Below are 26,949 nucleotides of genomic sequence, written 5' to 3'. Positions count from 1 at the left end.
CTTTCCTGCTGGACTTTCTTCAGCCAGACGACAGGAGTCCAGGGCTACTGCAGCTATTTTGCCACAAGATCTTTCTTAGATCTGCCAGGAACCTCCACATGGAGCTGAAGAATGAATCCAACCCAAGGGTGGCCAGACCCCAGAGCCTGAGAGAATGACTTGTAATGATACTGTCTGAGCCTTGAACCCAGCGTTTCTAAAGCTAGATCTATCCTGAACTTTTCAGTGAAGCAACCAACGAATTCCTCCCTTTCTAAGGTAAATTTGTCTGCATTTTCTGCTGCCTGCAATCAGGAGTCCTACTATACCACATATGTAAGCATCTGCCTATATGGATAATGACAGAAGCATCTGATGAGAATCACGTTGGGGAGAGACCAAGACCCTTACGCGACCACCGGGGCCCCTCACTTAACACAGATGGAGATTTTCCAATGCAGATCACAAAACTGAAGGAAAGGGAAGATTAAGTACTGCCTAATGAATAATTCTAACTCACCAAATGTCTGAACATCTTATTCTGGGGAAAGAACATTTAGTGAGTCTGGATTTGCTTAGCTGATAATCTCTCAGAAAGTTAAGAGGAAATATTATTCTGCCTTTATTCTGACTCAGAAGGTAGGACAAATTTTTTGGCTTGTTTTGTTTTTTAAGGAAGGAAACTTAGGCAAACATGATTATGGGATTTTAAGAGTTTATCAAGAGAATAAGAAAAATGTTACAAGTTCAGAGAAAAACTAGGGACAATACAATGACCTGAGACCCTAAAAGGGAAGGAAGGCAGCCCAACAGATAAAGGATGGAGCCCCTCACAAACCAGAATCTGATAGTTAATTATAAAATCTTTAGGTAGGAAAAAGTTAAAAAAAAAAAAAAAAAAGGCCAAATCTCAGGTAGCAAATTAATCCTGAATGGTTCAAGCAAGACATCACTTTTCAATCACAACACTTCTTCCTGTTAAACTTGGTTTCATTCTCAGGTTATCTTTGACCCAGTGCCCTAGTCAGTCTTGATGAACTGAACAAAGATGGAACACAAGAAAGAACTCATTTGCCATTGATGGTCTAAAGAAGCCAGTACAGGGGTGCCTGGGTGGCTCAGTCAGCTAAACGTTTGACTTCAGCTCAGGTCATGATCACACAGTTTGTGCGTTCGACCCCTGCCATCAGGCTCTGTGCTAACAGCTAAGAGCCTGGAGCCTGCTTCAGATTCTGCGTCTTTCTCTTTATACCCCTCACCCCCCTCAAAAATAAACATTAAAAAAAATTTTTTTTAATAATAAAGAAGCCAGTATAACAACACAGGCATCTCTCAGAGCTCAAGTTATAAAAGGACATGCACAAGAAATGGAAGCTGGTGCACAAAAATCAAGCACAGATCTATGGTGGAATGGGCCCACAGGAATGATGGCAAAAAGGGCAGAGTCTGGAAGGAGCTGAAGATGGTTTATTTAAAGCAAAACAAAAACAAACTTTTTCTTTTTCTTAAAATTAAAATGAGGGGCACTTGGGTGGCTCAGTCATTTAAGTGTCTAACTCTTGATTTCGAGTCAGGTCATGATCTCACAGTTATAAGATCAAGCTGCACATCAGGCTCTGTGGTGGGTGTGAACCCTGCTCAAGATTCTCTCTCTCCTGGAATCACAATTCTGGACTTAAAGACATATTACAAAGCTATAATCAACACAATATGGTACTGTCACCAAAAAAGACACTTAGATCAATGGAACAGAATAGAGAAACCAGAAATGGACCCACAAATGCATAGCCAACTAATCTTTGACAAAGCAGGGAAGAATATCCAATGGAATAGAGTCCCTTCAGCAAGTGGTGCTAGGAAAACTGGACAGCGACATGTAGAAAAATTAACCTGGACCACTTTCTTACACCATACACAAAAACAAACTCAAAAGGTATGAAAGACCTAAACATAAGATAGGAAGCTATCAAAATCCTAGAGGAAAAATCAGGCAACAACCTCTTTGACCTTGGCCGCAGCAACTTCTTACTCAACATGTCTCCAGAGGTAAGGGAAACAAAAGCAAAAATGAACTATTGGGACCTCATCAAGATAAAAAGCTTCTGCACGGCAAAGGAAACAATCAGCAAAACTCAAAGGCAACCAACAGAATGGGAGAAGATATTTACAAACAACATATCAATAAAGGGTTAGTATCCAAAATCTATAAAGAACTTATCAAACTCAGCACCCAAAAAACAAATAATCCAGTGAAGAAATGGGCAGAAGACATGAATAGACACTTTTCCAAAGAAGACATCTAGATGGCTAACAGACACATAAGAAGATGCTCAACATCTCACTCATCATCAGGGAAATACAAATCAAAACCACAATGAAATACCACCTCACACCAGTCAGAATGGCTACAATTAACAACTCAGGCAACGACAGATGTTGGCAAGGATGCAGAGAAAGAGGAACCCTTTTGCATGCCAGTGGGAATGCAACTTGGTGCATTCACTCTGGAAAACAGTATGGAGGTTCCTCAAAATATTAAAAGTATAATTACCCTCAACCCAGCAATTGGACTACTAGGTATTTATCCAAAGGTGCTGTTTTGAAGGGGCCCATGCACCCCAATGTTTATAGCAACACTACCAACAATAGCCAAAGTATGGAAAGAGCCCAAATGTCCATCAACAGATGAATGGATTAAGATGTGGTTTATATATGCAATGGAGTATTACTTGGCAATCAAAAAGAATGAAATCTTGCCATCTGCAACAATATGGATGGAACTAGAGTGTGTTATGCTAAGTGAAATTAGAGAAAGATAAATATATGACTTCACTCATATGTGGAATTTAAGATACAAAACAGATGAACATAAGGGAAGGGAAGCAAAAATAATATAAAAACAGGAAGGGGGACAAAACATAAGAGACTCTTAAATACAGAGAACAAACTGAGGGTTGCTGCAGGGATTGTGGGTGGGGGGATGGCTAAATGGGCAAGGGGCATTAAGGAAGACACTTGTTGGGATGAGCACTGGGTGTTATATGTAGGGGATGAATCACTGGATTCTACTCCTGAAATCATTATTGCACTATATGCTAACTTGGATGTAAATTTTAAAAATAAATAAATAAATGGGATCATACAAAAAAATAAAAAAGAATTAAAATGAAGAAGGGGAGGGCTTTAAAACAATATGATTAGATGTAAGTATCTCTGCCTGGGGCAGATGATGATAAAGTATCTCTGCCTGGGGCAGATTTGATAAAGGCAAATTCTTTAACTTCTAGATTGAGTTCCATAACTTCATCAAGAAGAATGATCTTCATGAAAAAGAAAACAACCTTAGTTAAAAGAGACTAAAAGTCCAAGATGGAGAAGAAGATGGGAAAGTCCCAGCCATCAGGACCCCAGGGCCTCAGGGAACTCAGAAACAGGCTCAGGAAATCTCTCAGGTGATGTCTGAGAAATCAAAGAGAACAGGAAAAAGGCCAGAATATTAAAGACTGGCAAACAGCATCCTGTTCCGTTAACCACAAGAGTGGACAGCCTGCAAGCAACCTCTGCAAGGGACTAAACCACATCCTAACCTGAGGAGATCTCACAGCACACAGGGAAGGAAGCACCGAGAGAAGGCAAACAACTCAGCAGAAAAACGGGCAGAGGAAAGGTAGAGGCAGTTCAGTGGAGGGGAAATACAAGTAGCCAAAAACCAGAAAAGATCCCCAGCATCGTGGAGACATACACTGAAATACTATTTAACTACACAGCAGCTCAGCAAAATATTTTAAATCTTGATAATATCAATTACTGGCAAAGATGTGGGTAGTGGACTATACAGCTTCCTTTAAACTGCATCTTGGTGTATCAATTAAAATTAAAAATACATTGTATTTTGACCCAGCAATTTGAAAGACTCACACATGCAGACGCTTGTAGAAGGTTTTTCATTGCAGGCCTATTTATAATGGTAAAAGATGAGAAAAAATAAACCATTAAGGTTTGGAGCATTATGGTCTTATAAAACACCATATACAACAGTCCAAAGTAAAGCTGATCCACATACACTGATAAAGATTTTCAAGATGTTATCATTCGTGCTTTAAAAAAACACAAAAGGAACACATATTTCTTTAAGTGCACATATGTATATAAATGAATTTAAGTGAAGTTAAAAAGGATGCCCATTAACTTGATAACAGAGATTACCCTAGGAAGGTGATTAAGGATATTTTGTCTTTACTCTTTGCATTTTTTTTAATAAAAATTTCATTTATTGTATTTTATTTAAAATGTGTGTATATACATACATATATGTATATGTATATACATACATACATACATGTTTTTTTTAAGGATGAAAAACAAAAACTAAGAAACAGCATTAGGAACCAGCATGTGCACTAGGAATAAGACGTAGCAAAGAAACACCAATGTTGGGGCACCTGAGTGGCTCAGTTGGTTAAGCATCTGACTCCTGGTTTCGGCTCAGGTCATGATCTCACAGTTCTTGAGTTCAAGCCCCGCACTGGGCTTCATGCTGACAGTGCAGAGCCTACTTAGGATTCTGTGTCTCCCTTCCTCTCTGCCCCTCCCCTACTCGCTCTGTCTCTCTCTCAAAATAAATAAATAAAACTTAAGGAAAAAAAAAAAACTGGAAAAAACTAAAAAGAAATACCGATGTCACTCTAAACAGAGTGCCCACAGGCTAATGGCAGATGCTTTCACATCATCATCATGGACACAATAGACAAATGCAGGCTGCATGACAATCCTAGGAGGTAGAGTCAGATTTGACTGAACACCTGCAGTTACTGATTCAGGGTCTATGTGGGAACTTCCAGCATAGTCATTCTTCCTGTCCTATCTAACACATTCATTCATTCTTTCACTCGCTTATTCACTCAACAGACATTTAAAGGCTTACTCTGTGTCAAGTGTGCAGAAGATACAAAGACAGTCCCTCCCTGAAGTCTAGGATACTGAGAAGTATACAGAAGGTGGGGAAAAAAAAAAAAAAAAAAAACAGCGTGGGAAATGCTTGACTAAGGTATTATGGAAGCTTCAAGAGTAGGGCCAGGGGCGCCTGGGTGGCTTAGTCGGTTGGGCGGCCGACTTCGGCTCAGGTCATGATCTCGCGGTCCGTGAGTTCGAGCCCCGCGTCAGGCTCTGTGCTGACAGCTCAGAGCCTGGTGCCTGTTTCGGATTCTGTGTCTCCCTCTCTCTGACCCTCCCCCATTCATGCTCTGTCTCTATCTCAAAAATAAATAAACGTTAAAAAAAAAAAAAGAGTAGGGCCAGACCCCAGGCTGGCCCCTTGAAGGAGGTCACACTACACCCTCTGTTTGCTTCAAGAAAGACGACATGAAGCTAGGAAGTACCACTAATACCAAAAGTCACATACACCTGAGTTGGAAAAGGTTGACAAGCTATAACACACCATGTGAAATCCATTTACAGTCACTGAAAAAATCCCACCTTTAGGTTGCCGGAGAATAACCTTTTGTTTTGAGGCCTCACTGAAAGACCATACTCAAAGAGGCCTCTGAACACAGCAACGTGTTCAGATAGTGGAAAATGGGGGGCACATGAGTGGCTCAGTTGGCTAAGCATCCAACTTCAGCTGAGGTCATGATCTTGCAGTTTGTGAGTTTGAGCCCCACATTGGGATCTGTGCTGTCAGCATGGAGCCCATTTCAGACCCTTACATTCCCTCTCTCTGCCCTTCCACTGCTCATATTCTTTCTCAAAAATAAACAAACATTAAAAAAGAAAAAAAGAAAAAAAATGTGCCCATGTCAGATGAGGACTTGCTAAAGGCACATCCTGACTTTTCTAGGGTTACCTTATTTCTCTGAGCCCCTGACTCCACTCATAGTCCTCCTGTGCTTTCTCTCAGGGAATCACCCACAGCCAAAAGACTCAGGAATTTCAAGATCCCTGATTGTACCCTTGGTTTGTCCACTTGAGGAAAGGGGTGACTGGACAATAGCTTCCCAGCTAGCCTCAGCAACATGGTGGTCACTCTTTGGCACATTTTCAGTTTGTAAGGTCTTTCTTGTCTGTCTCTCCCTTTCCCAATCTGGTGCCCCAAGGCTGTCCATCTCACCACACATCAGAGAAGGAAAAATGAGAAATACACACACACCAGGTTCCAAGGCTCCATATCCCAAGCAGTCACTTCCCGCCCCCAGGCCTTGGCATTTCTCTGCTCAACAAAGAGAGGTCCAGATAACTTCTGCGAGACCTTACCATGTATGCATTATCTTTCCAACAGAATTCATTGTTAAATAGGACTTCAAAGAAAGGGCAGGGCTTAATACAAGTGAATGAATAGTGGAATTTGGGGCACCTAAGAGTTCTTATCTGGATCCCCATCCTAGTGTGAGAAGTGCTCTGACAGGGACCCTCCACTGGGACTGACCTCTTTAGTGATGATCGAGACAGCACCTGTGCGGCCTGGTTCATGGCCCGGACCCAAGCGTTCATGTCCTCCTGGGTGTCGGCACTGAAGTAGTAGGTCCTCATGCCTGACTGCTCGGCCTGAGAACCCCCTGTGGAGCTATTATAGATGAGTGCTCGCATCCCCGTGTGCACAGCCTGTAAACATGAGGCAGAAACAAAGGTCAGAGAGGTCAGTGCACATTTCACGTCTGGGAGCAAAAACAAGAAGACACTCTGGCCATGTTCTTCCCTCTTCCATATTAAAAGCCCAAGTACCACCCAGCTTGTTCCCACACCTAGAAAACATCACAGCTGGATTCCCCTTTCCTGGTACAGTCAGACCCAGTGATAGCTGTGTCTAGTCCCCATGGTCAAAGCCAGGCAGCTGCACCTATTCCTACTTATCTTACTCCTGCTTAGGGAGGGCCACACAGTCAAGGCTTGTGTGAGAAAGAGCTTTTCAAAACCCTCATTCTGTAGAAGCAGACTCTCTGGAATCCTTGTCTTGGCTCTTCTGAAGCACGCAATTACTGGAATTGAGCCCAAAATTAGCAATAACAGCAAGTGGCTCGGTGCAGATATTCACTGTGCCTCACCACTCGGGCATGACACGTGATGAGTGCCCATCAACGCTGCTGCTCTTCTGGCTCTCCAGAGAGGCACTACAAAGTTTGACAGAGCTAACATTTGACTGAAAATCCTTGCATACCTACTATGTGCTAGGAAGCCTCAAAGTGCTTTCACATGTATCCTTGCAAAGAGTCCGTGAAGAGGTAATGGAAATGATCACTGAAAAGTAACCAGGATGGGTACAAACAAGAGGAAACACCAGTTTCTCCCCACTGTGTTCTGATAAGTAGGGGCCTGTCTTAAAGTTGTAATGAAAAACCTCATCAAATCTACATAGGAAGATGGTATAAAAAGGAAGACCAAAAAAAAAAAAAAAAAAAATAGAGGAAGATCGGCAAATCTGATCAGTGCCTGTTATGTGTCTCCTGGTTACTTCCAGGACTTTAATCTCATTTTAATTCCAATAGCTCTGAGAGGTAGTGACAGAATTTGTATTTTACAAATGTGGCAGATGAAGGTCTGAGATGTTAAGTAACTTTCCCAGATCTCCATGCCCAGTAATGGATTCCTCAGAGTATTTAATATTACCTAGCATCTTTTATTTTATACACTAGTTTGTTTATCATCTGTCTCTTCCCTCCAGAATATAAACTCCATTACAGCAAGGACTTTGTCACTACGGTATCCCCAGGAACAGTGCCTGGCACCTAGTAGATACTTAATAATTGTTTGTGGAATAAACGAAGATTTGGAACCAGGATTTGTACATAAGTCTATCTGACTCCAAGCCCAAGCTTCTCTATATAATGCTCCTAGGTCCTGCCCAGATATTAGCATGATTACACAGATCACTGGTCCAAAAATGTGGATCCAGAAAGAAAGGCAGACCCCATGAAAGGATAAGCCAGAGAAAATAAAATGAAAGAACCAATTAGGAGCTGAAAAATGACATGCTTCTAGAACCACTAATGGTCACAGATGAAAACTCTCTGATAAACTGTCGACATTTGCTTCTGTGACCCACCCTAACATCTAGGTCCAAAATGCATATTAATTATGGATCTGCTACTAATATTGACATACTTGAATCTATCCAGCTAGTTCCAAGAGAGTACAGGCAAACTTAACCTGCAGGTAAGGGTCCCTACAGTGACCAAAGCAAACCTGATTTCCTTCCTTGCATGTTTAAGGGATTATCCACTGTCCCAGATTCCTCCTGTTTTAGCAGGTGGACACGTGGCAGTGAGAACAGAATGAGAAGGAACTTGTTGTGTCTGTCAATCAGCAGAAATTCTTGGAAAAGCTCCCCCATGCAATGACCCCATAAGATCTCTGATACCTCCTCCCAGACTTTCTGCCCAGTCACAGGTGGGACAGGCACCCATCCCACCAGACACAAGGCCACTCACAAGCATAGCTAGCCCTCAAGGGTATGATAGATAGAGCATGTTCCTGCTATACTAGTGTTTGTGGAGCCAGCCTTGTCTAGGAAATCAACACGGGACACCCTTCAAACAGGGGGACTTGGCGTGTGTGTTCACAAATGGACCTTGGGAGTTAGATCCAGCATTACAGAGGAGCTAACATGATCACAAACAACCTCAGTCACTAATCAAACTGCCAATATGTGCTGTATCCAGCTGCCCTTGGTTCTAACCAACAGGTTCTTAGCCACATTCTGCCTGTGATTGGGCATAAACGATGTATTTACTGCAAAAGTGAGAAGTGCAGGGAGTTGGCCATGTGAGCCAAGTCCAAAGTGCCCTGAGCCAGAGAAAGATGCCAAAACCAAGATGATGAGAAGCCTCCTCACCCCTTCCTAGTCTTATCTCAAAGATGTTCCCTTCCCCTCTGCTCTTCACTTTCCAAACAACAGTCCTATTAGGCAACTTTGCATGACCGAATGGAAAACTTCAGGCTATAGCTAAAGGAAATAGAGATGTATACAAGGACGATTTTACCTCAAAAACTTAATCCCCCTGGGATAGGACTGTTCTCCTGGCCCTTAGGACCTTGGTCTTGATCCGGCACTAGAGATAAAAGCTAGAATGCTCACACTCCAAGCCCCCAGCATCAGCCTTTAGAACATAGAGGCCTAGGTGAGGAAATGTAGGAGCACTCCAAAGGCCAGGGCCCATCAACTGACTCATTCTCTCATTCATTCAACAATAATTTATCATTGATTATTTATGTGAATGGTACTGTACCAGAAATTGAAGCAACAGCCTTAATCAACGTCAAGATAGTTTACAATCACATAAGAAGAGAAAGACTACAGACAAATAACTACAATTGTTATAAGCATCGTCAAGAAGTTCAGGATGCTATGAGAGAGGACATCAGGGGAACCTGGCCTGACCTGGAGAAGGAATTACCTATGGAAGTGACATTTAAGCTTCCTTCTACAAAGAGGGCGGATATGTTAGTAAAAGTAGCACAGTGGGATGTGTGGGACCCCAAGACAGACAAGAGTATGATATATTCAAGGATGAGGCCGGCATGCCTGGCACAGAGAAAAGGAGAGAGCAGGATGAAATGAGGCCACTGGAGCTGGCAGGGCCAAGTGACCGGGGCCACGTAGTCACGTTAGGGTTTTGTCTCATTCTCAAGAACAAGGAGAAGCAATTAAAGAGTTCGAGCTGGGGAGTGGCAAGATCAGATTTTTGTCTGGAAAAACCACTCTGGCTGCAGTCTGAAGAGGTCAGAGTTGAGCTGGGGCAGATGAGGGGATAGGGGGCAGGACACCACTACAGAAGTATAGGTGAGAGATGGTGGTGGGGGCTGAGAAGGAGAGGAGCACCCAGTGTCTGCACAAAACTAGCAGGTAATATCGGCAGGACCTGGTGATGAACTGGACAGGAGAGCTGAGAACCGCAACTGTCAAGGATAAGACTGTCAGGTTTCTGACTTACGCAGACTGTGGTGCACATTTATTGACATTAAGAAGGAACTCCTGGTGCCCAACCTTTGGGCTATGAGCAGCACAGTGAACTGGGTAAGAGTTCAGGCCCTGGAGTTAGCCTGATGTGCATGGTGGGCCTGGCTTCTTACCCCAGAGCAACCTTGGGCAAGCTGCTCAAACTCTCCAGGCCTCCATTTCATCTTTAAAATGGGTGGGTGATGATGGTACTTACCTTTTAAGGCTGTGTGAGCACTAAATGAGATAATGCACATATGGAACTTACAGTACAGCCTACCATTTTTAAGGCTCAAAAGATGTTAATTGATGTTATTATAGGACTAGTCACTTGAGTAATCTAAGGTGACTGACTGAATGAATTTTCTAGAAACTTTGAAAGACCCTTTTCTGCCCTCTCTAACTCTGCCCTCAGGTCAAGATCTCGCAGTTCACCAGTTGGAGCCCCGTGTCAGGCTCTGGGCTGACAGCTCAGACAAAGCCTGGAGCCTGCTTCGGATTCTGTGTCTCCCTCCCTCTCTGCCCCTCCCCTGCTCGCTCATTCATTCTCTCTCTCTCTCTCTCTCTCTCTCTCTCTCTCTCTCTCAGAAATAAACATTTAAAAAAATTAGAATATAAGCTCCACGAAGGCAAGGACTTTGTCCTTCTCATTGTTCTATCCCTAGCATCTATATCCTACCAGGTAGAACAGTGGAGTTCAGTGAAAGTTGGGTGAATATAAATAAGTGAAAAACCACATCTTGGCTGGCCTTTAGCCAGAATCTAAAGCGGGGGTCTTAATCTTTTGGGGGGCATGAACCCTTTGGACAGTTTCATAAATCCTAAGAACCCTTCTCAGAATGTTTCTAAGTATTCAAGTAAAACAAATATGCTATACTAAAATACAGTTACCAAAATTTTCTTAAATGTGGTATAGTGATATAGGTGCTTCTTTAATAATTCATTATATAAGAAATGTAGTAATAATTATTGTCATTTCAAAGTGGCAATGAGCATAATGCTATTTCAAGATATTTACAACAGTTGTAATGTGATATGAAGATCTCTCTGGTTACTAGGGTGACCAAGGCACAGATGCTATGGATACCTGTTGTTGCCTGCTTTCTTAATCAAAGAAAACATTGTAGGTTAAAAAAAAAAGATGTGATTTATCCATTGACCCTTGGGGGTCTGTAGAGCTCAGGTCAGGAAACCTTGGTCTTGAGGGAGGAAGAATGGCTCAAAGGGAGTAATAAAGGCTTTTCTCCCCATTGAAAATCCTTGGACCCTTGGCTGCACAGGGATGTTTTTTGCTCCAGATCCTGGATCCGAGGGGCAAGCCTGCTCAGAGGTGACCAGGAGGTGAAGGGTGGCTGTACATCCAATAGGAGCTGTTTGGGGAGGAGCCCCAGGTGAGCTAACAGAGCATAAAAGGCCTGTGTACATCTAGCACCAGCCTTCCTGGTAATGCACAGGGGCTGCCAGGCTGCAGGCACAGTCGAAAAAGAAAGACAAGGAAAGGTCCATATAACCTTTCTGGCGGTGCCTATCTACCATTACAGATACTCTCAACAATCTCAAGCAAGGTGCCCTAGCAACAGTCAGAGAATTTCAGATCTGGAAAGAACTCACATCAGAGACAGGTGTAAGGCCCAGAGCCCAAAACACTATGCATTCTTCAGTATGCTCAGTAACATGGATGCTGTACTGCCCAAGGGGTCCACTTTCTGGCCCCTAAAAGAACAATGCTTCAACCCAAAGGAAAGGGAACTCTTTCACACGAAGGAAACCACAACCCTCTGTGGAGAACCAGCTGAAAACCACTAGACTTGTCTGCAGTAGCTTTTCTCTGCTCTCAGACCCTGAGGATCCCCACAACAGGGAAATCCCACCCCACCCCCGACCAAACACACGCATGCCTTCTATCTCTGAGACAAAAGATTTAGGGAACACTCTTGGTGAAGTCTTTCTAAGAAAAATTTTTTTTCAAAAAGAGAAGAATCTATGACACATTAAGGATGTTTTTCTAAATCTGTTTTCACACCTCCCAGTGAAGTGTTAAGATGAAATATATATAGTTACAATCAGTTACTTTGACCATATTTCAAAAGCTGTCCTAAAAAATTACATACATTATCCTGACTGTTGGCCTGGTAGCAAAAACACTGAACCCCAGAAAGGAAGGCTTTCTGAGGAAGACTTTTAGGCTGCAAAGGACCAGTCTGAAACCCACCGAACACAATGTTTTCAAAGCCAGTCATCAGCAGGAGAGGCTTCTGAACTATTAAAGAGAAGAGTATTCCTAAAATGACAACAATGAACATTAGTTCAAATCACCTTCCACCTCCTGCAATGTGTGTGCAGGAGGTGACCAAAATCAGACGTGGAAGAAAAGCAGAGAGAAAGAAAAAGAAATTGTCCTCCCTCCCTTTACAATGCTTCCGAAAGAGAATAGAGTTCATGTTCAAGTTCTGTCACCATCATCTCCCAGCTTTGTGACTTTGAGCAAGTTTCTTAAGCACTCTAATCCTCATGTTCCTAAGCTATAAAATGAAGCTAATAATACTGGCCTCACCCATTGGCTCTCCACAACATTAAATGAGCTTCAACCCACAGCAACTCTGGAGTCATCAGGGATAGTGACAGTCAAGGGAAAGAGAGGGACAGCTCAAACCTGGCAATGGGCAAAGCTGAAGCATCAGCCCGGAAAAGAAAGGTAAAAGATGAGACTGATTTTCCGACCACCACCCCCACAATGGACTCCCAGTCAAGACACTGATGCAGATTATCACCTTCCAGTGATACCATAGACACCATATACCAATGCTTTCTTTAACCCTTACAGAGGACAGTGGCTGTGTTATCATGTGCTTTTCCATGATCCTTCAACTATCTCTGGCTTGGCAAACTTGACCTCTGTTCAACCTCTGCTTTAGTATCCACCATCTAGTACTCATCTTATACCTTCAACATGGGAATAGCTAAGCTACATGAGTAGTGGGGGCAGGAGCCGCTACCACACTTGAAAGGCTCATCATTGCCCTGCATCCTGAGCAGTGTGAGAGGGCGTTCCCCGTGGCTACTAGCACCAAAGGCTGCTGCTTCAGTGCTGAGACTTCCACTTAGCTGTCAGTAAAGTATAACTTCAACACTCCCCCATCCTCACCGTCCCTGGAGGACCCAAGAAACAGCATCAGTGAAGGAATGTGTGGAGGTCACTAAAGGAGATGGCCTCAGGATTTCCCAAATTTGGGCCTGACCACCACCTTCCTGGAGCCTCCACACCTGGCTCTGAAGATGCTAGAGGGTGTAAAGGACTGCCATCAATTATCATGGCCGCAATCACTCCACATGGCATGGTGACAAAGTAGAAAGGGGGGTTCTACTGTTGAAGGGATTTCCCTTGGGATCCAGAGGGGTTTTTCCGGGATCCAGAAAATAAACCAAATTTGACTCTACTTGCTTTTCAACAAGATAAAGTGGACAAACTCAAAAACCCTTCAACATGAGCCACTGACCCTGAATATAGGTCTTCATAATATAATTGACGTAAGTCCATTATGAGGGACCATCACTTGCACTAAGTGGCTGGATACTAGTTAGACTGGCTGATTACAGTGATAAGAACACATGAGGAGGAACCCATATGCAATCACAGGACTAGTAGTGAGAGGAAAAGAGGGGTCTGAACACTTGAGCAAGGGTGGGGGACTCAGAAGCTCAGATACAAATGAAAGCACTTGTGATGCTATTCTTGTTTAAAGAATTTATAACTTTGTTAACATGCACCTGAAGTGCTCTAGCTTCTTAACTTCTCCTTTCTCCCCACAGAAAACAACTGCTTTTATGAAGCCATTTTTGGGAACACAAAGTTTCTTAGAGTGGAATTGCTGCACTAGATGGGAAGGGGCAGTACCTTAAAGGAATACTTGCGACTTATACGGTCCTCAGGGGCCACAGGCGAGATCACATAGCTGGGCAGAGGGATGCTCCCAAGGACAGCTTCTTCTCGGCTGTCTTTGAATGGAAAAAAACACATCAGAATAACCTGCTGTGGCACCTTCCTTGGGTTGGTCCATTCCACTGCCCCAGTTCAGGACTCCAAATGTCTTCCCAGGACTACTGCAATTACTGACTGTCCACTCAGGTGCCCCCTGGAGACCTTTGTGCTAATGCTGGAACGACACAGGTGAAACAGACAGAGGCAGAGGCAGGCATGTAAACGTGCTCAGCACCACCTGCTAACTCCTGAAATACAACAGTTTACAAAATGCTGTGGGAACACAGAGGCAGAAGTGGCACACAGTCTGGGGAAGTGGAGAAGGCTTCAGAAGGCAACATTTAAAGTGTTTTAAAGGATGGGGAAGGGCCTTCTGTGAGGAGCAAACCTCACAGGCAAAGCTAGAGCACGTGCAAAACATCCTACCTTCTACATCTATTTTCTTCCTCTTCTAAACCATCTTCATCATAGAGGTAACTTCCTAATGACAGAGTTGGTCCTGTCGCTCTCCTACTCAAAAGCACTTGCTGCCTGCTCACTGGATGCGAAATGAAACCCAACTTCCTCTGCCTGGTGTCACAGCCCTCTTGCATTTTGGTCCTTACTCACATCCTGAGCCTTCTTTCCTAGTATGTCCTGCATGCAAAATTCACTCGGGCCTCACAGGTCTGTCATTCCACCTTCTTCTGCTTCTAGAACTTTATTCAACTTGTCTCCTCTCCTTGAAATGTCCATCTCCCCCATACGCAAAAGCAAAGCTTTACCCATCTTTACAAGCCCAACTCAAATCCCATCTGTTCTAAAAACCCTCTTTAAATTCTCCAATATGGAATTTCTTGCTCCTCCTGAATTGCTTAAGCACACTGAATGCCTTCTAAAGCACCTAACACAGACTAGTCTGTCTTAAAAGTAAACTCTCTCTTCCTCCATGTTTCGAGCCTTACTTCTTTCTCACTATTGCACAGCCCCTAACTCTATGTGCTGGGGCTCCATAAATGTTCATGTGGTCAACTCAACTCACCAGCTGTCCATCCAATATAAATATAGTAGGGGATAGATCCAGACAGCAGGTTACAAAATACAATGATTTATCTGTACTTCCCACCTCTCCAGATTGTGTCAAAGGTATACCTATGTTCTCAAAAGGGTAGAAGCTAAGACAACTCCAGACTTGGAGACCCTAAGTAGCAGACAAACTGGATCCTATTTATTTTAACTCAACAAATGGCACTTCCAGTGCAGGGACTGGTATAAAATGAAGTGACCAACCACCCACATATGTAAAAGTGAACACTTGGGCAAGTAAATAGGTTCTAAATTTGCTCAGGCCACTGGTCCACTCACTGGATTTGAGAACATAACCACCTGTTATCACCTCACCACCCCCTCCAGCACAAAGAGCCCTTGGTGGCCTGAGCTGCAGCTCACCTTTATAGTAAAACAAGCAATAATCGGCAAGCACAAACCACCTCCTTTTCCACAGCCTCATCCCAGAACTGTCCTGCAAAGCAAAGAAAACTACTCAGACAATATGTGAGCACACTATTCCCCCTTCCCAATCATGCACGACATGATGCTGCAACCGACACTTACCCATATCCACTCTTTCATCCAATAAATTAATAAATTAATGAATTTTTATTGCATGGCCATTTTTTTATAGGACATGAAAATTTAGATTCAATGATGGTTTATCCCAAGGAAGTTTTATGTATGTCCTGGAAACAGATTAATGTAAGTATCCTTCTTTTAGAAAGGAAGATATGGATTCAAAAATATAGTTCTTCCATGAAAGAAATAAGCTTTTGGGGAGCCTGGGTGGCTCAGTCCATTAAGCGTCTGACTTCAGCTCAGGTCACCATCTCAAGGTTCGTGGGTTCGAGTCCCCGTGCCAGGCTTTGTGCTGACAGCTCAGAGCCTAGAGCTGCTTCGGATTCTCTGTCTCCACTCTCTGCCCCTCTCCCACTCGCACTTTGTCTCTCTCTCTCTCAAAAGCAAATAAACATTAAAAATAATAATAATTAGGGGCGCCTGGGTGGCTCAGTCGGTTAAGTGTCCGACTTCGACTCAGGTCATGATCTCGCGGTCCGTGGGTTCGGGCCCCGAGTCGGGCTCTGTGCTGACAGCTCAGAGCCCGGAGCCTGTTTCAGATTCTGTGTCTCCCTCTCTCTCTGACCCTCCCCCGTTCATGCTCTGTCTCTCTCTGTCTCAAAAATAAATAAACGTTAAAAAAATTTTTTTTTAAATAATAATAATTAAAAAACAAAAGAAATCAGCTTTTAACAAAAAGGAAGCTATTTATTTACCTGGGTGCTATTCTGTAAAAATATTTATGCTGATGAGAAAATTTATTTACATAGTATGGAACAAAGGAATTTAAGTTAGCTAATTTATCATTGAGGCAAAGTTCTCATTTGATGGAGTTCAATTCTCGATCATAAGGGGCTGATTTTGTCATGGATTTGCCTTCCACTCAGTGTAAAAAGACTTGGATTATCTTGCTATCTAATCGTCTCATACTGTGAATCTATTTTTACTCATCTAAAATCTAAATCAAGGGGCGCCTGGGTGGCTCAGTTGGTTAAGCATCTGACTCTTGGTTTCGGCTCAGGTCATGATCTCACAGTTCATGGGTTTGAGCCCTGTATCAGGATCTGCACTGATAGCACAGAGATTCTCTTGGGATTTTGTCTCCCTCTCTGCCCCGCCCCTACTCATACACATTCTCATGCCCTCTCTCTCTCTCAAAATAAACTTTAAAATAAAATAAAATAAAAATACATTTATTAAAAATATTTTAGGTGATTGTGAAAATTCTAAGAAAACTAGGCCAGAGCAGGAAAATAGTAGTGTTGCAAGGTCCGTTTTCTCCCAAATCTAGGAAAATTCCAGAACTTGCTTTTAGCTGTTAAAACTGTTTTCCTTCTGCAAAAGTTTTCAACAAGTTTAAATTTAAAAAAAATAGCAAAGTTATTACAGTTTCTAAACCTAAGCACAAGATGAAGTTTGTTCATTCTCTACTTACTAAAGTGCTAAAAACAAATTTAACTTGCTGAATTCATACATTTCTTGGTTATATCTTCTGCACTAACCACATTATCTCTAAGATCTTGCTTTATTTGGAAAACTCCTCTCCATCCTTCCACACCTAGTGCAAATGTCACCTCCTCTGGGAAGCCTTTCAGGACTCCCCCCAAAGAGAGCTACATTCTCTGTGCTGTGTGTCCATAGTACTCCACACAGGTCGCTGTTAGAGTTCCAGCACAGCCACAGTGGGGGCTGGGGAGAAGAATTACTTATAGCCCTTTCCCTCTCCCTCCACATTTCAAAGGAGCATGCTTTTGTTTAATGGGGATGAGGATGCAGATGGGAAAGCCAGGTTACTCAGGTAAAAGAGATGGGCAGAGAGGCAAGGAAAGAGACACAGCCATGAGGGAAAAGGGTACCATTGAGAGAGGTGTCAGCACAGTGTCTGACAGAGGAGGCTGGAGAGCTATGGGAGTTACCAAGGGGAGACTGAGAGAGATAGATTTCAAGGGGACTTTTAGGGATTTCTTCTGTGTGGTGTGCAACATAATGCCCTCCTCTGTCTTCTTGTAGAGCCTTTAGTAAAAATCCACATCATTGCCCTTGGTGTTTGATGTGTGTTTTTCGGATGGTATGATACGTGAGAGACTGAGGGCAATAATAGGACAGGTGAGAGATGTGTCTGTTTGGGGGTGAGGAGGCAATGAGCTGGATTTGGCTGATTTGGAATCTGAGGGGCTAGGGGAGCTAGATATGTGTGCTAGACTAGGGGAGAGGAAAAGATGGGGTTTTTCAGCCAAATGATAACAAAGGCAAGTGCCGGCAGGGGATTGGCAGGAAGGCTAGATTTGTGTGACCCACCCACACTAGTGCTTGGGTCCCAGGGCAGCCAGTAGCACTGGGGGCCCATGTGGTCAAGTGGGTTTGGGGAGGCAAGGTGTAACCACTGAGCAGACAAACCTGCCTCAGATGAACTCAGGAAGAGAGAGCTTATTAGGAGTCTATTTGCAGCTCCCAGTGGCCAGAATAAGGAAGACAATCAGCAAGAGTCATTCCCCTCCCTCACTCTCCCTTCCCAGTCTCCTCACCTGCTTGTGCAGCCACCCCCTCACCACCACCGGAACATTGGGGTTCCTCCGGATGGCCTGGTCCCTCTTCCCAAAGCTGTGGACTTTATTGCTGGACTTCATGATCTAGGAAAAAGCAGACTTGAATTCTAGCAGCAGGGGAAATTATGGAGTCACAAAAAGCACCTGCATGATAAGAGAGCTGCAGGCTCCTCTGCCTGACTCCAAGCAGCAGCACCTTGATCGAAAGAGCCTGGAATAGGTGGGCACATGGCCACAGCATTTCAATTAAAAGGCAAATCCAAGACCTAGCAAGCTTCCCATCTGGCTCACAGAGAAAAAAAACATTTAAAGGGATTTTTCAATCAACTTTCACCAGCAGCTATTGGTCCTAATATGTCCTAGTCTTTCTGGAGCAAAGCTACTTTTCAGTCACAAATTTTGCCAATTTCCAGACATCTACCCCTTCCTATCTGGGTTCAGTCCTTAGCACTCACCCCTTCTCTGCAATGCCGGTTCTCGTCCCTGTTCCTCAATGCTCCCACATCTCACCTTTCCTCAGGACCACCTGTCACAAATCTCACCAGGCAGTCTCTAACACACCTGTGAACAGAGGCACGGCCCTCCCAAGACAAGCCAGAAAAATGAAGAATGCACACGGGGACCTAGGTGTCAATCCTGGTTCTGCCAGCAATCACCTGTTTTCTTGGACAAGTGACATAACCCCAACTGGTTTCCATTTCCTGATCTGTCATTTGGGGAGGATACTTCTTACAAGCCTCCTTCACAAAATAATAGTGACAGTCAGTGGGCATCTGCAAAATAGTAAAGGGTGGAAGGAAGGAATGAGTGGCCAGGAGCTCACCTTGGGGCCGGGTTTGGCCTCCACGGTCGACGTGGTTCCAGCTGTGGATGTTTCACTGACCATGCTGGACGGTCTTTGGTTTCTCTCTTGCTTCGACATATGTGGATGTGGCCTGTGGGAAAACACAGGAAAGTCCAGTAAGTACCAGGCTGCACTGAAAGTGGAATCTGAGATTTATCACAGACAAGAACCGGTTGATATGCCTCAGACAACCCACGACTGATCTTTTGGAGACCACCTGAGTCAAGACTGCATCCAGAAGACCACAATGTCCATGTGCTTCAGGGAGTCTAGAGGATAACAGATGGTCCACCTCCATGGCCTGACAACCCACCAAGGGGCCAAGGCCATCATTCCTGCCTGCTGTTCTAAGGTCCCCACATTTACGCTCTTACTCAGGTTATCTGTGGCAACTGCCCCATCAGATGGGCACCAACAGTTGTACCACTTTTTACACAAACAACCCATACTCCTTACATACACACGCACACACACCCCTCCATTTCCCTGGCTCCCAAAAGAAGCTGTTTATAATTAGTAACAAGAAATCACTTGCGCACACATCCACACCCCTAGATACATACAGAAAATCACTTACATAAACGCCAGTGGGGCTTGCCTCCCAAAATAGATCACTCAACAAAGAGTCCTATTCTAGGAACACTCTTTTACCCCAAAATAGAACCATCAGAGATATTAACCCCTTGTGCCATGCCTGGAAACAGGAAGCAATGAGACATGCCTGGGTCCCCAATGAAGATCCCCCTCAGTGCATCCCCAACAGCATCGAGTGACACCATGCTTCCCATCGAGAAGCTCCACCTGCCCTGGGAGAGCCAGATCTCTGGGAACATCTCCATATGACATTCAAGAGACACTACAGAGAACCCTTCTCACCTGCCTCCACAGATCCCCAGCATTTGCCAGAGTCTTTCAAAGCCCGGGTAGCAGCAAATGCCTGCAAGAAATTCAATGCCTATCCTCAAACAGCTTGATGCCTGCTTCCCAAACTCTAACTCCAGGATCAGCAAGCCGTCCTCAAAGCGTACGTCTCATTGTTCTGTGGCTGGGTTCTCTACAGGCAACAGGACCCAGGCAGCTGCAGTAAACTGAGGCTCTCTTCCCTGAGGAGCGGAGACAATCTGACTTGAAGGCCGGGGCTAGGAGCCTGAGAGGAAGGAGGATCCAGACAGGACGCAGTGAGGAAGCAGCCCTCTGGGTGTCCGTTCACCAGGCTCACTTTTACACAGGTGCCACCAGGGAAAGTCCTAGTTTCCACCTTGGAGATGTGCTGCCTCTTTCAAAACCATTACTGCTCGAAGGATAAGTGATCCTTCCTGCGCCCCAAGACAGAGCCCCGAAACCCTGCACCTCTACTTCTTCACAGAAGTAGCCGTAACCACCGTGCTCTCCACACTGTGCCAGCGGCAGGACCACTGCAGTGGGACTGGCTTTCCAAAGGGCTGAGCTCTGCCAGATGCTTGGCAGCTCGGGGTGCAAGTCCCACCAGGCAGAAAGATCACTGGCTCCTTATCCACTCAGGCACTCACCCCAGATTCCCCGCCCCCGGCCTCCATCTCAGCCAGACTTTTGTTACGGCTCCCCACTCAGAGAATGTCACCGCACTCAGCTCACTGCTGGCAGAGGCTGCATGCAGCAAAAAGATAATCGCCAACCGGGGGTGAGAAGGGCCTTGAGAGGCTGCCTTGTCCAGTCCCTGCCTCCAGGCAGAACTATGCCCAAAACGTCGGCCTGGAACCTAGTCTTGCCTGACTTTCAGATGTCCAGAGGTTGAGACAAAGATGACTTCTCAGGTTGCATCAGTTATGGCAGTTGTATCTGTCCAGAATTCAGGACACAAAGTCCGACAATATTTGTTTGAGATTTTATCAAGTTTAATTTGCTCCCACTTAAAATACTGATAGAGGATTATTATAGAATATTTGGGAAATATAAGAAAAAAAGCTAAACAAAAAGAAAAAAAAATTACCATAGTCTGGCTACCCAAAGGAAAACCATTTTTAACACTTGGTATATATACTTCCATTCTTTTTTATACGTCTGGGTTTTGGGGGGGGTAGGGGAGAGAAGAGTGTTTTTTTCTTTTTATATAACTGTGATCACACTGTGTTTATGATTTCGCATTTTGATTTTTAAAACATAATGTAAACACTTTCTCCATTATTTTAAAAACATCCACATCATTTTATTTTTTCTTTATTTTTATTTCTTTTTAAATAAACTCTATGCCCAACATAAGGCTTGAACTCACAACCCCGAGATCAAGAGTCATATGCTCCTCCTCTGTGAGACAAAGGAAAAGACTATCTGGATGTGTGACTGGTCCAGAAAATCCAGGATGGACAGCCATTTGCACAACTTCTGTACAATCTTGAGCTCTGACTCTAATCACCTCCTGCTTTCTAGTCTCATGTCCCCAATCCCATTCGGGGAAGCTGGCTGGCCAGGAAGCTCCTCCAGACAACATTGCTGTCCTACAGACTTGGGTGGATGAGGAAAGGGTTACAATCACCACCTAGGAAGCCAATTATGAACAGATTTCAGCTGGAGAAGGACTGGCTGTGGTCCCAACACTGAACATTAGTGAGGGACAGTGGACCACAGTGGGGGGGCGGGGGGGGGGCCGCGGCAGAGTACAAGAGGAGGAGGAGGAAAACCATGAAGACAATTCCATTCCTCATTCTATAGAGACCTCTACTCAGCCACACTCAGAGAAAGCTGGCTTATTAGGAGAAATAGCCCAAACTAAATCTGCCCCAGAGAGGGAACCATGTTGTCTCTATAAACAGTGTCTTCATCAGGGCTCTCCATGGGCAGGGACAGCTCCCAGCTGGAGCAACAGTCTCCATCTCTAGCTGGCAGTCCCTGACCTTGCTCTCTGAAAGAACAAGGTGCCCACAGCTACTCACTCAGTCAAGTGGCAAGATCTGCCTTCAGAGGATGTTCCTCTGAATCTCCTCAGTGTCGGTAATGATCTCCCAGGTCTCCTCCAAGGGTGAATATGACTTTTGGAAATAATTAGATGTTATCTGGAATTACAACTAGTTAAAAAGACAAAAAGAAAACAAAAACAGGTGGTGGTCATGCTTGGGACACCATTTGGTACCCAAAAACAAGGATATAAAAAAGTCTTGGGGTGCCTGGGTGGCTTAGTCTGACACTTGGTTTCAGCTTAGGTAATGACCTCACAGTTCATGAGTTTGAGCCCTGCATCAGGCTCTGCACTGGCAGCACAGAGCCTGTTTGGGATTCTCTCTCTCCTTCTCTCTCTGCCCCTGCTCCCCACCCCCTCTAAAAATAAATAAACTTTTTAAAAGTCTCAAAAACAATTTTCTGACTTGGCTGAAAAGTTGGCTCTGATGGAAAGTTCTGGAGGTTGTTTACCACACTGTTTTGAGAAGTGGGAATATAAATAGTGTTATGTGTATAGCCTCCTGAAGAGAGATACTAAAAGAATCACCTTATAGGTGTGTTCCCCACTTAAAAGCCTGGTGGGGCAGACACTGACTTGTCCTCAATTCCTCAGACTGAGGTATCTCCTGACAGGTTTCACTCAAGAACCGTCCCCTCCCCCAGAGAAGAGCCTGTGCCCCTGAGCTGAGCTGCTGTGAAAGGTGGTTCAGTTAACAGCATGCCCTCAGGCACATGAGTCACACAGATCCCAAGAGAGGAGACCGAAAAACCTGCACACGCTATGGGAAGACAGACTCTTGGTGTCATTAAATAAAATCTATTAACTTAAAATCCTGTTTGCCAGGTTTCTGTGCTATCTGGATTCCCAAAGTACAGTGGAACGATCTGAACAAAGACATCTCTTTCCTTGGCTTGGGCTACATGAATGCTGATTATTTTGCTGGAGGGGTGTGGGCTGAAGTTCAAAACAGTGAGCTAGAGTCTTAACTGCCTCTCAGCTGAAATGAACAAAAAAAGAAGTTAGGACTACAAAAAAATCAGTCTGGAGAAAGCCAGTAGGAAAGTGACTTCATTCTACTCCAAACTTCCTCAAGGATGTGTCAAGTGAGCCTGGACAGGAAATCACTTTCTATGTCCCTCAATTTCCCCCTTTATAAAAGGAACTGCTTCTGCTACCTGCACATCCAGGAGTAAATGCATAGAACACTGACAGATGTAGTAAGAGGGAGGTTATGAATTCAGAATTTTTTTTTTCTGTTGGGTCTGAATTTAGGTGAGTTTGGTTAGTGGGATCCTTGGCTGCCTCTTGGTTAACATTATGAATAGGAGCAAGCTGAAGTGGGATCACAGCAAGACCCTTTTCTACCCTATTGCTGTCATAATAAGTATGTCACCAAGCCAAGAATCACCAACCCTTAATGTGAGTACACAAAGTCAAGCAAGCAGAGGGACGGAGCTGTACTTGCCCACCACTACTGTGTGCCAGGCAGTTAGACTACATTATTGCACTTAACCCTGAAAAGCCAGTTTTACCATCTCCATTTTGCAGGTGAGGTAAACTGAGGCTAAGACAGATTAATAACTTGCCCAAGACAGAAGCTGGACTCCAAAACCTGGTCTTCACAAGAGACACCATCCCATGGCAAGTCCCAGGGTCTGACAGAAACAGGCTTTTGCTCTTCTCAGCCCCAAGGACCAATCCCCAAACTAAGAGGATCCTGGAGTGGTGGAAAGCCCAGGAGCCCGGAATAATTGGGTCTCAACAAAGCTCTGCAGCTTAGTCACGCCTCCACAAGTCACATGATTTCTCTGAGCCTCCGTTTCCATTTTTACGAAATAGGGTGAAAACTACTCTCATCTCACAAGGTGGTTGTGTGGAGTGAAAGAACATCTTAAAAACTATGAACGCAGCACTAAATGAAAAGCACCGTCATGGCTTTACCAGTGGACACGCCAGAATTTAAATCTCAGGTACATTCTATTTTTATTTCCAAGGCACTTCTCTCCAGAAAATTCAAAGTGCCAAACAATTAACTTCTAAACAATCATTTCCTATAAACAACTCTATGAGCACCTTATCCACGTGGGGCTCCTTTAAAGTACAATAAACTTGTGGGGAACTGGGCTCCTATTCTTTCCCCAGGAGGTTAGAAAGCTATTGGGAATTGGGAATCCTTTATTGAGAAGATGTTATTAGATGTCACTTGTATCCCATCAATTCTTTGGGGGAAAAACAGGTCCCCAAATTCATGTTCTGTCCTCAAGTATTCCACACAGAGAGCTCAGCTAAAATTAATGCTATGACAGCAGGGTGTATGAGAAGAGGCATACTCACTAACAACCAGCAAATTTTTTAAAGTGCTCACACCCACCACCTAAGGGGTTTGGGGAAAGCAATGCACAATGAAAAGCAGTAATAAAAGAAAGTTCTTGTCCCAAGCAGGCAGACACCTCCACACCCCCTCTTCTCAGAGAAAGAGACACACACAGACCGCCAACGCTCACTGTATACTCCCAACACCCTGGGGGAGGCTGTCTGACACGGGTTTTCATTCAGCAACTGTGGCCTTGTTACTCAACTATGGCTTTCTGTGTTCTTTCCCCTCCCCGCAACTCCCCTCTGGAACACACCCTCCACCTCAGGAGCTGGAAACCAGCCCAAAGAGCACCCCTCACCTGGCATGAAAATAACCTAGTGAGTCTCATGGGCTCCCCTCCCCATCCCCAAACCCAAACACTGTTCTGAACTCAGCCTGAGTCCTGCTCAGCCATGTGACCTTGGACCAGTTTCTTGGGCTGTCTACTGTCCAGGTTCCATGCTTCTATCTGTGCTGGGGAAGAACCAGACCTTGACCTCTACTGTTCCTTCCACTTTTGCTTTGCTATTTCAGAGATAGGAAAATTCTAACCCAAGACACTTATAAGCCCTCCTCTAGCCTATATCAGCTTCTCTTGGTTTACCAGGCAGCCACGACCCTCACTAGAAAACAGCCCTTTCTAATGGAGATCTGGGCGTTTTCCAGACTCGGGAAATAAAAGAGGAGGACAAGAAGGGTACTCGCAGGAAGAAACAAAATGACTGTTTGCAAGCAGCAGCTTACCCTCCACACACAGCCAAGCCACCACTGCAGCATTTTCATCCCGCACAGACAGAGCCTGAGATGTGATTGCTGCCTGGTAATGACTGCATCCCCGGTGCTAATGCCCTTGGGAACATCGACACCAAAAGCCAAGTCAAAAACCAGGTGTCTGAATGAACTAAGAACGCCATCACCACCTCTTCCCCTACCTGTGACTGTCACAAATGCCGACTCCTAGACCAGGAAGGAAAACTGAACAGTCAAGTTTCTGCATCTGCTTGCCAGGTGTTTCCATTTTTCATCATTTTTTTCTGCTGCCATGGCAACCAAATGCAACAGGCAAAGCTAGCCCAAGACTGCCACTCTGGAGAGACAAGGTGCTGGTTATATCAGCCACACAGTCCGGGGCTCAGCAGATGAACAACAGGACAGACTCCTCCAAGCTCAGAGTTGTAGTGTGCCCCCACCCTTATCCTGTGCTCTTTATCTCTCACTGCAAATTCTTACCAACTTGAAACCGCAGGAGGAACAGGAGTCAGCCTCTCGTCTCCTAGCAGCAGGAGATAGCCCACCCCCAGTCCCACAGTCTGCACATGCCTTGAAGAGTCTTGCCCTGCAACTGCAAAATGAACCGCTGAAGGTAATTCTTACCTTCAGCAAGATATCTTTAGGAGTGGTATCCTCCAAACACCACTCATGACATTCCAGGCAATTCCAACTTACGGTTTCTTTTCCAAACAATCCAATGAGAAAACAGGGGGCTGCTCAGACTCCAACGGAAGGAACAAGCTAACCTCACTAGCATGCCAGGAGAAGCAGGCCAGGCACGGGTCCCCTTGGGGTTAAGGAATCTGGGAGATTTTGGGTGCCTTACAGCTGGCTTCTGAGCATGGCAGCAGGCTTCTGAACTTCCAGAGCACATACTCTCTCTCAACTAGGCCCCACCTCAACATCAAACGCTTGACAGAGCCTGGGGATCAGCGTACACAGCCTGCTGTCAGTCAGCTGCCAGCGTCACGGCTCCGGAATGCTTCTCTCCTTTTCCCCAAGAGCTGCGGAGGCGGCTGTCAGCGGCTTCCTGGACAGCCCGGCTCTGAGGAGAAAATGCTCCTGTGCATAGCACCAACCACCAGAACCGCAGCCTGGAAGTTCCTTGTGCCAAGGCTATCTCTTTAGGAGGGCTCCCGCCTGTGTCCCGTGAAGCCACAAAGGCCAACCACAAGCTCCAATTCAAGAAAACCACAGAGAATCAGGAAAAGAGACTGAAGAGGAGGAGCTCAAATGCTCCAATCACTGGAAATGAGGCCCTGTAGAAAGGCTTGAGAACATTTTCTGGAGAAAAGACTACTAAGGAGGGCTGGCGTCTTTCAAGCAAGCATGAAGTTATAAGATCAAATGTCATTACTGCAGATACAATTAAAATCTCTAGCCTATTTGGCACACCAACACTTAAGTACAGCCAAGGAAGAGGACTATCTCTTGAAAACCACTCAAATGAGAGGCAGTATTGGAGTGGCTGGAGGCACAGCATCTGGGGCCAAACCATTTGGATTCAAATCCTAACTGCCACTTACTAGCTGTGTGACTTTTGGCAAGACTCTTAACCTCTCTGTGCCTCAGTATCCATGACTATAATGGTATCTTCCTCATAAGACTGTTGTGGAAATGTACTTAGAAATGTACCTGGCAATGCAGCTGCTCTGGAAAAGTGTGGAGGTTCCTCAAAAAATTAAAAATAGACCTACCCTATGACCTAGCAGTAGCACTGGTAGGAATTTACCCAAGGGATACAGGAGTACTGATGCATAGGGGCACCTGTACCCCAATGTTTATAGCAGCACTCTCAACAATAGCCAAATTATGAAAAGAGCCTAAATGTCCATCAACTGATGAATGGATAAAGAAATTGTGGTTTATATACACAACGGAGTACTACGTGGCAATGAGAAAGAATGAAATCTGGCCCTTTGTAGCAACGTGGGTGGAAATGGAGAGTATTATGTTAAGTGAAATAAGCCATACAGAGAAAGACAGATACCATATGGTTTCACTCTTATGTGGATCCTGAGAAACTTAACAGAAACCCATAG

The 26,949-nt window shown here is 44.6% G+C and overlaps 1 protein-coding gene across 13 annotated transcripts in view; it reads right to left on the bottom strand.

Annotated features, from left to right (window-relative positions):
• The window catches only part of PLEKHA7 (pleckstrin homology domain containing A7), a 220,096-nt gene that overhangs the window by 58,867 nt on the left and 134,280 nt on the right, over positions 1–26,949 (bottom strand). For all 13 annotated transcript variants that reach the window (XR_005796990.1, XM_040495709.1, XM_040495711.1 and 10 more), the window contains 5 exons: positions 18,846–18,957; positions 18,002–18,106; positions 15,315–15,387; positions 13,803–13,903; positions 6,401–6,576 (listed from right to left, as the gene is read on the bottom strand). Coding sequence is in view for 12 of the 13 variants with exons in the window: in XM_040495709.1 (XP_040351643.1) it covers positions 6,401–6,576; positions 13,803–13,903; positions 15,315–15,387; positions 18,002–18,106; positions 18,846–18,957 (567 nt within the window). In the remaining variant the exon portion in view is untranslated. The remainder of the gene's footprint in view (positions 1–6,400; positions 6,577–13,802; positions 13,904–15,314; positions 15,388–18,001; positions 18,107–18,845; positions 18,958–26,949) is intronic.

The sequence above is a fragment of the Herpailurus yagouaroundi genome, unplaced genomic scaffold, assembly GCF_014898765.1.
Source record: "Herpailurus yagouaroundi ecotype Mexico unplaced genomic scaffold, PumYag 187, whole genome shotgun sequence".
NCBI lineage: Eukaryota > Metazoa > Chordata > Mammalia > Carnivora > Felidae > Herpailurus > Herpailurus yagouaroundi.
Note: the sequence above shows the minus strand (reverse complement) of the source record. Positions and strands in the feature narration are given on the sequence as shown.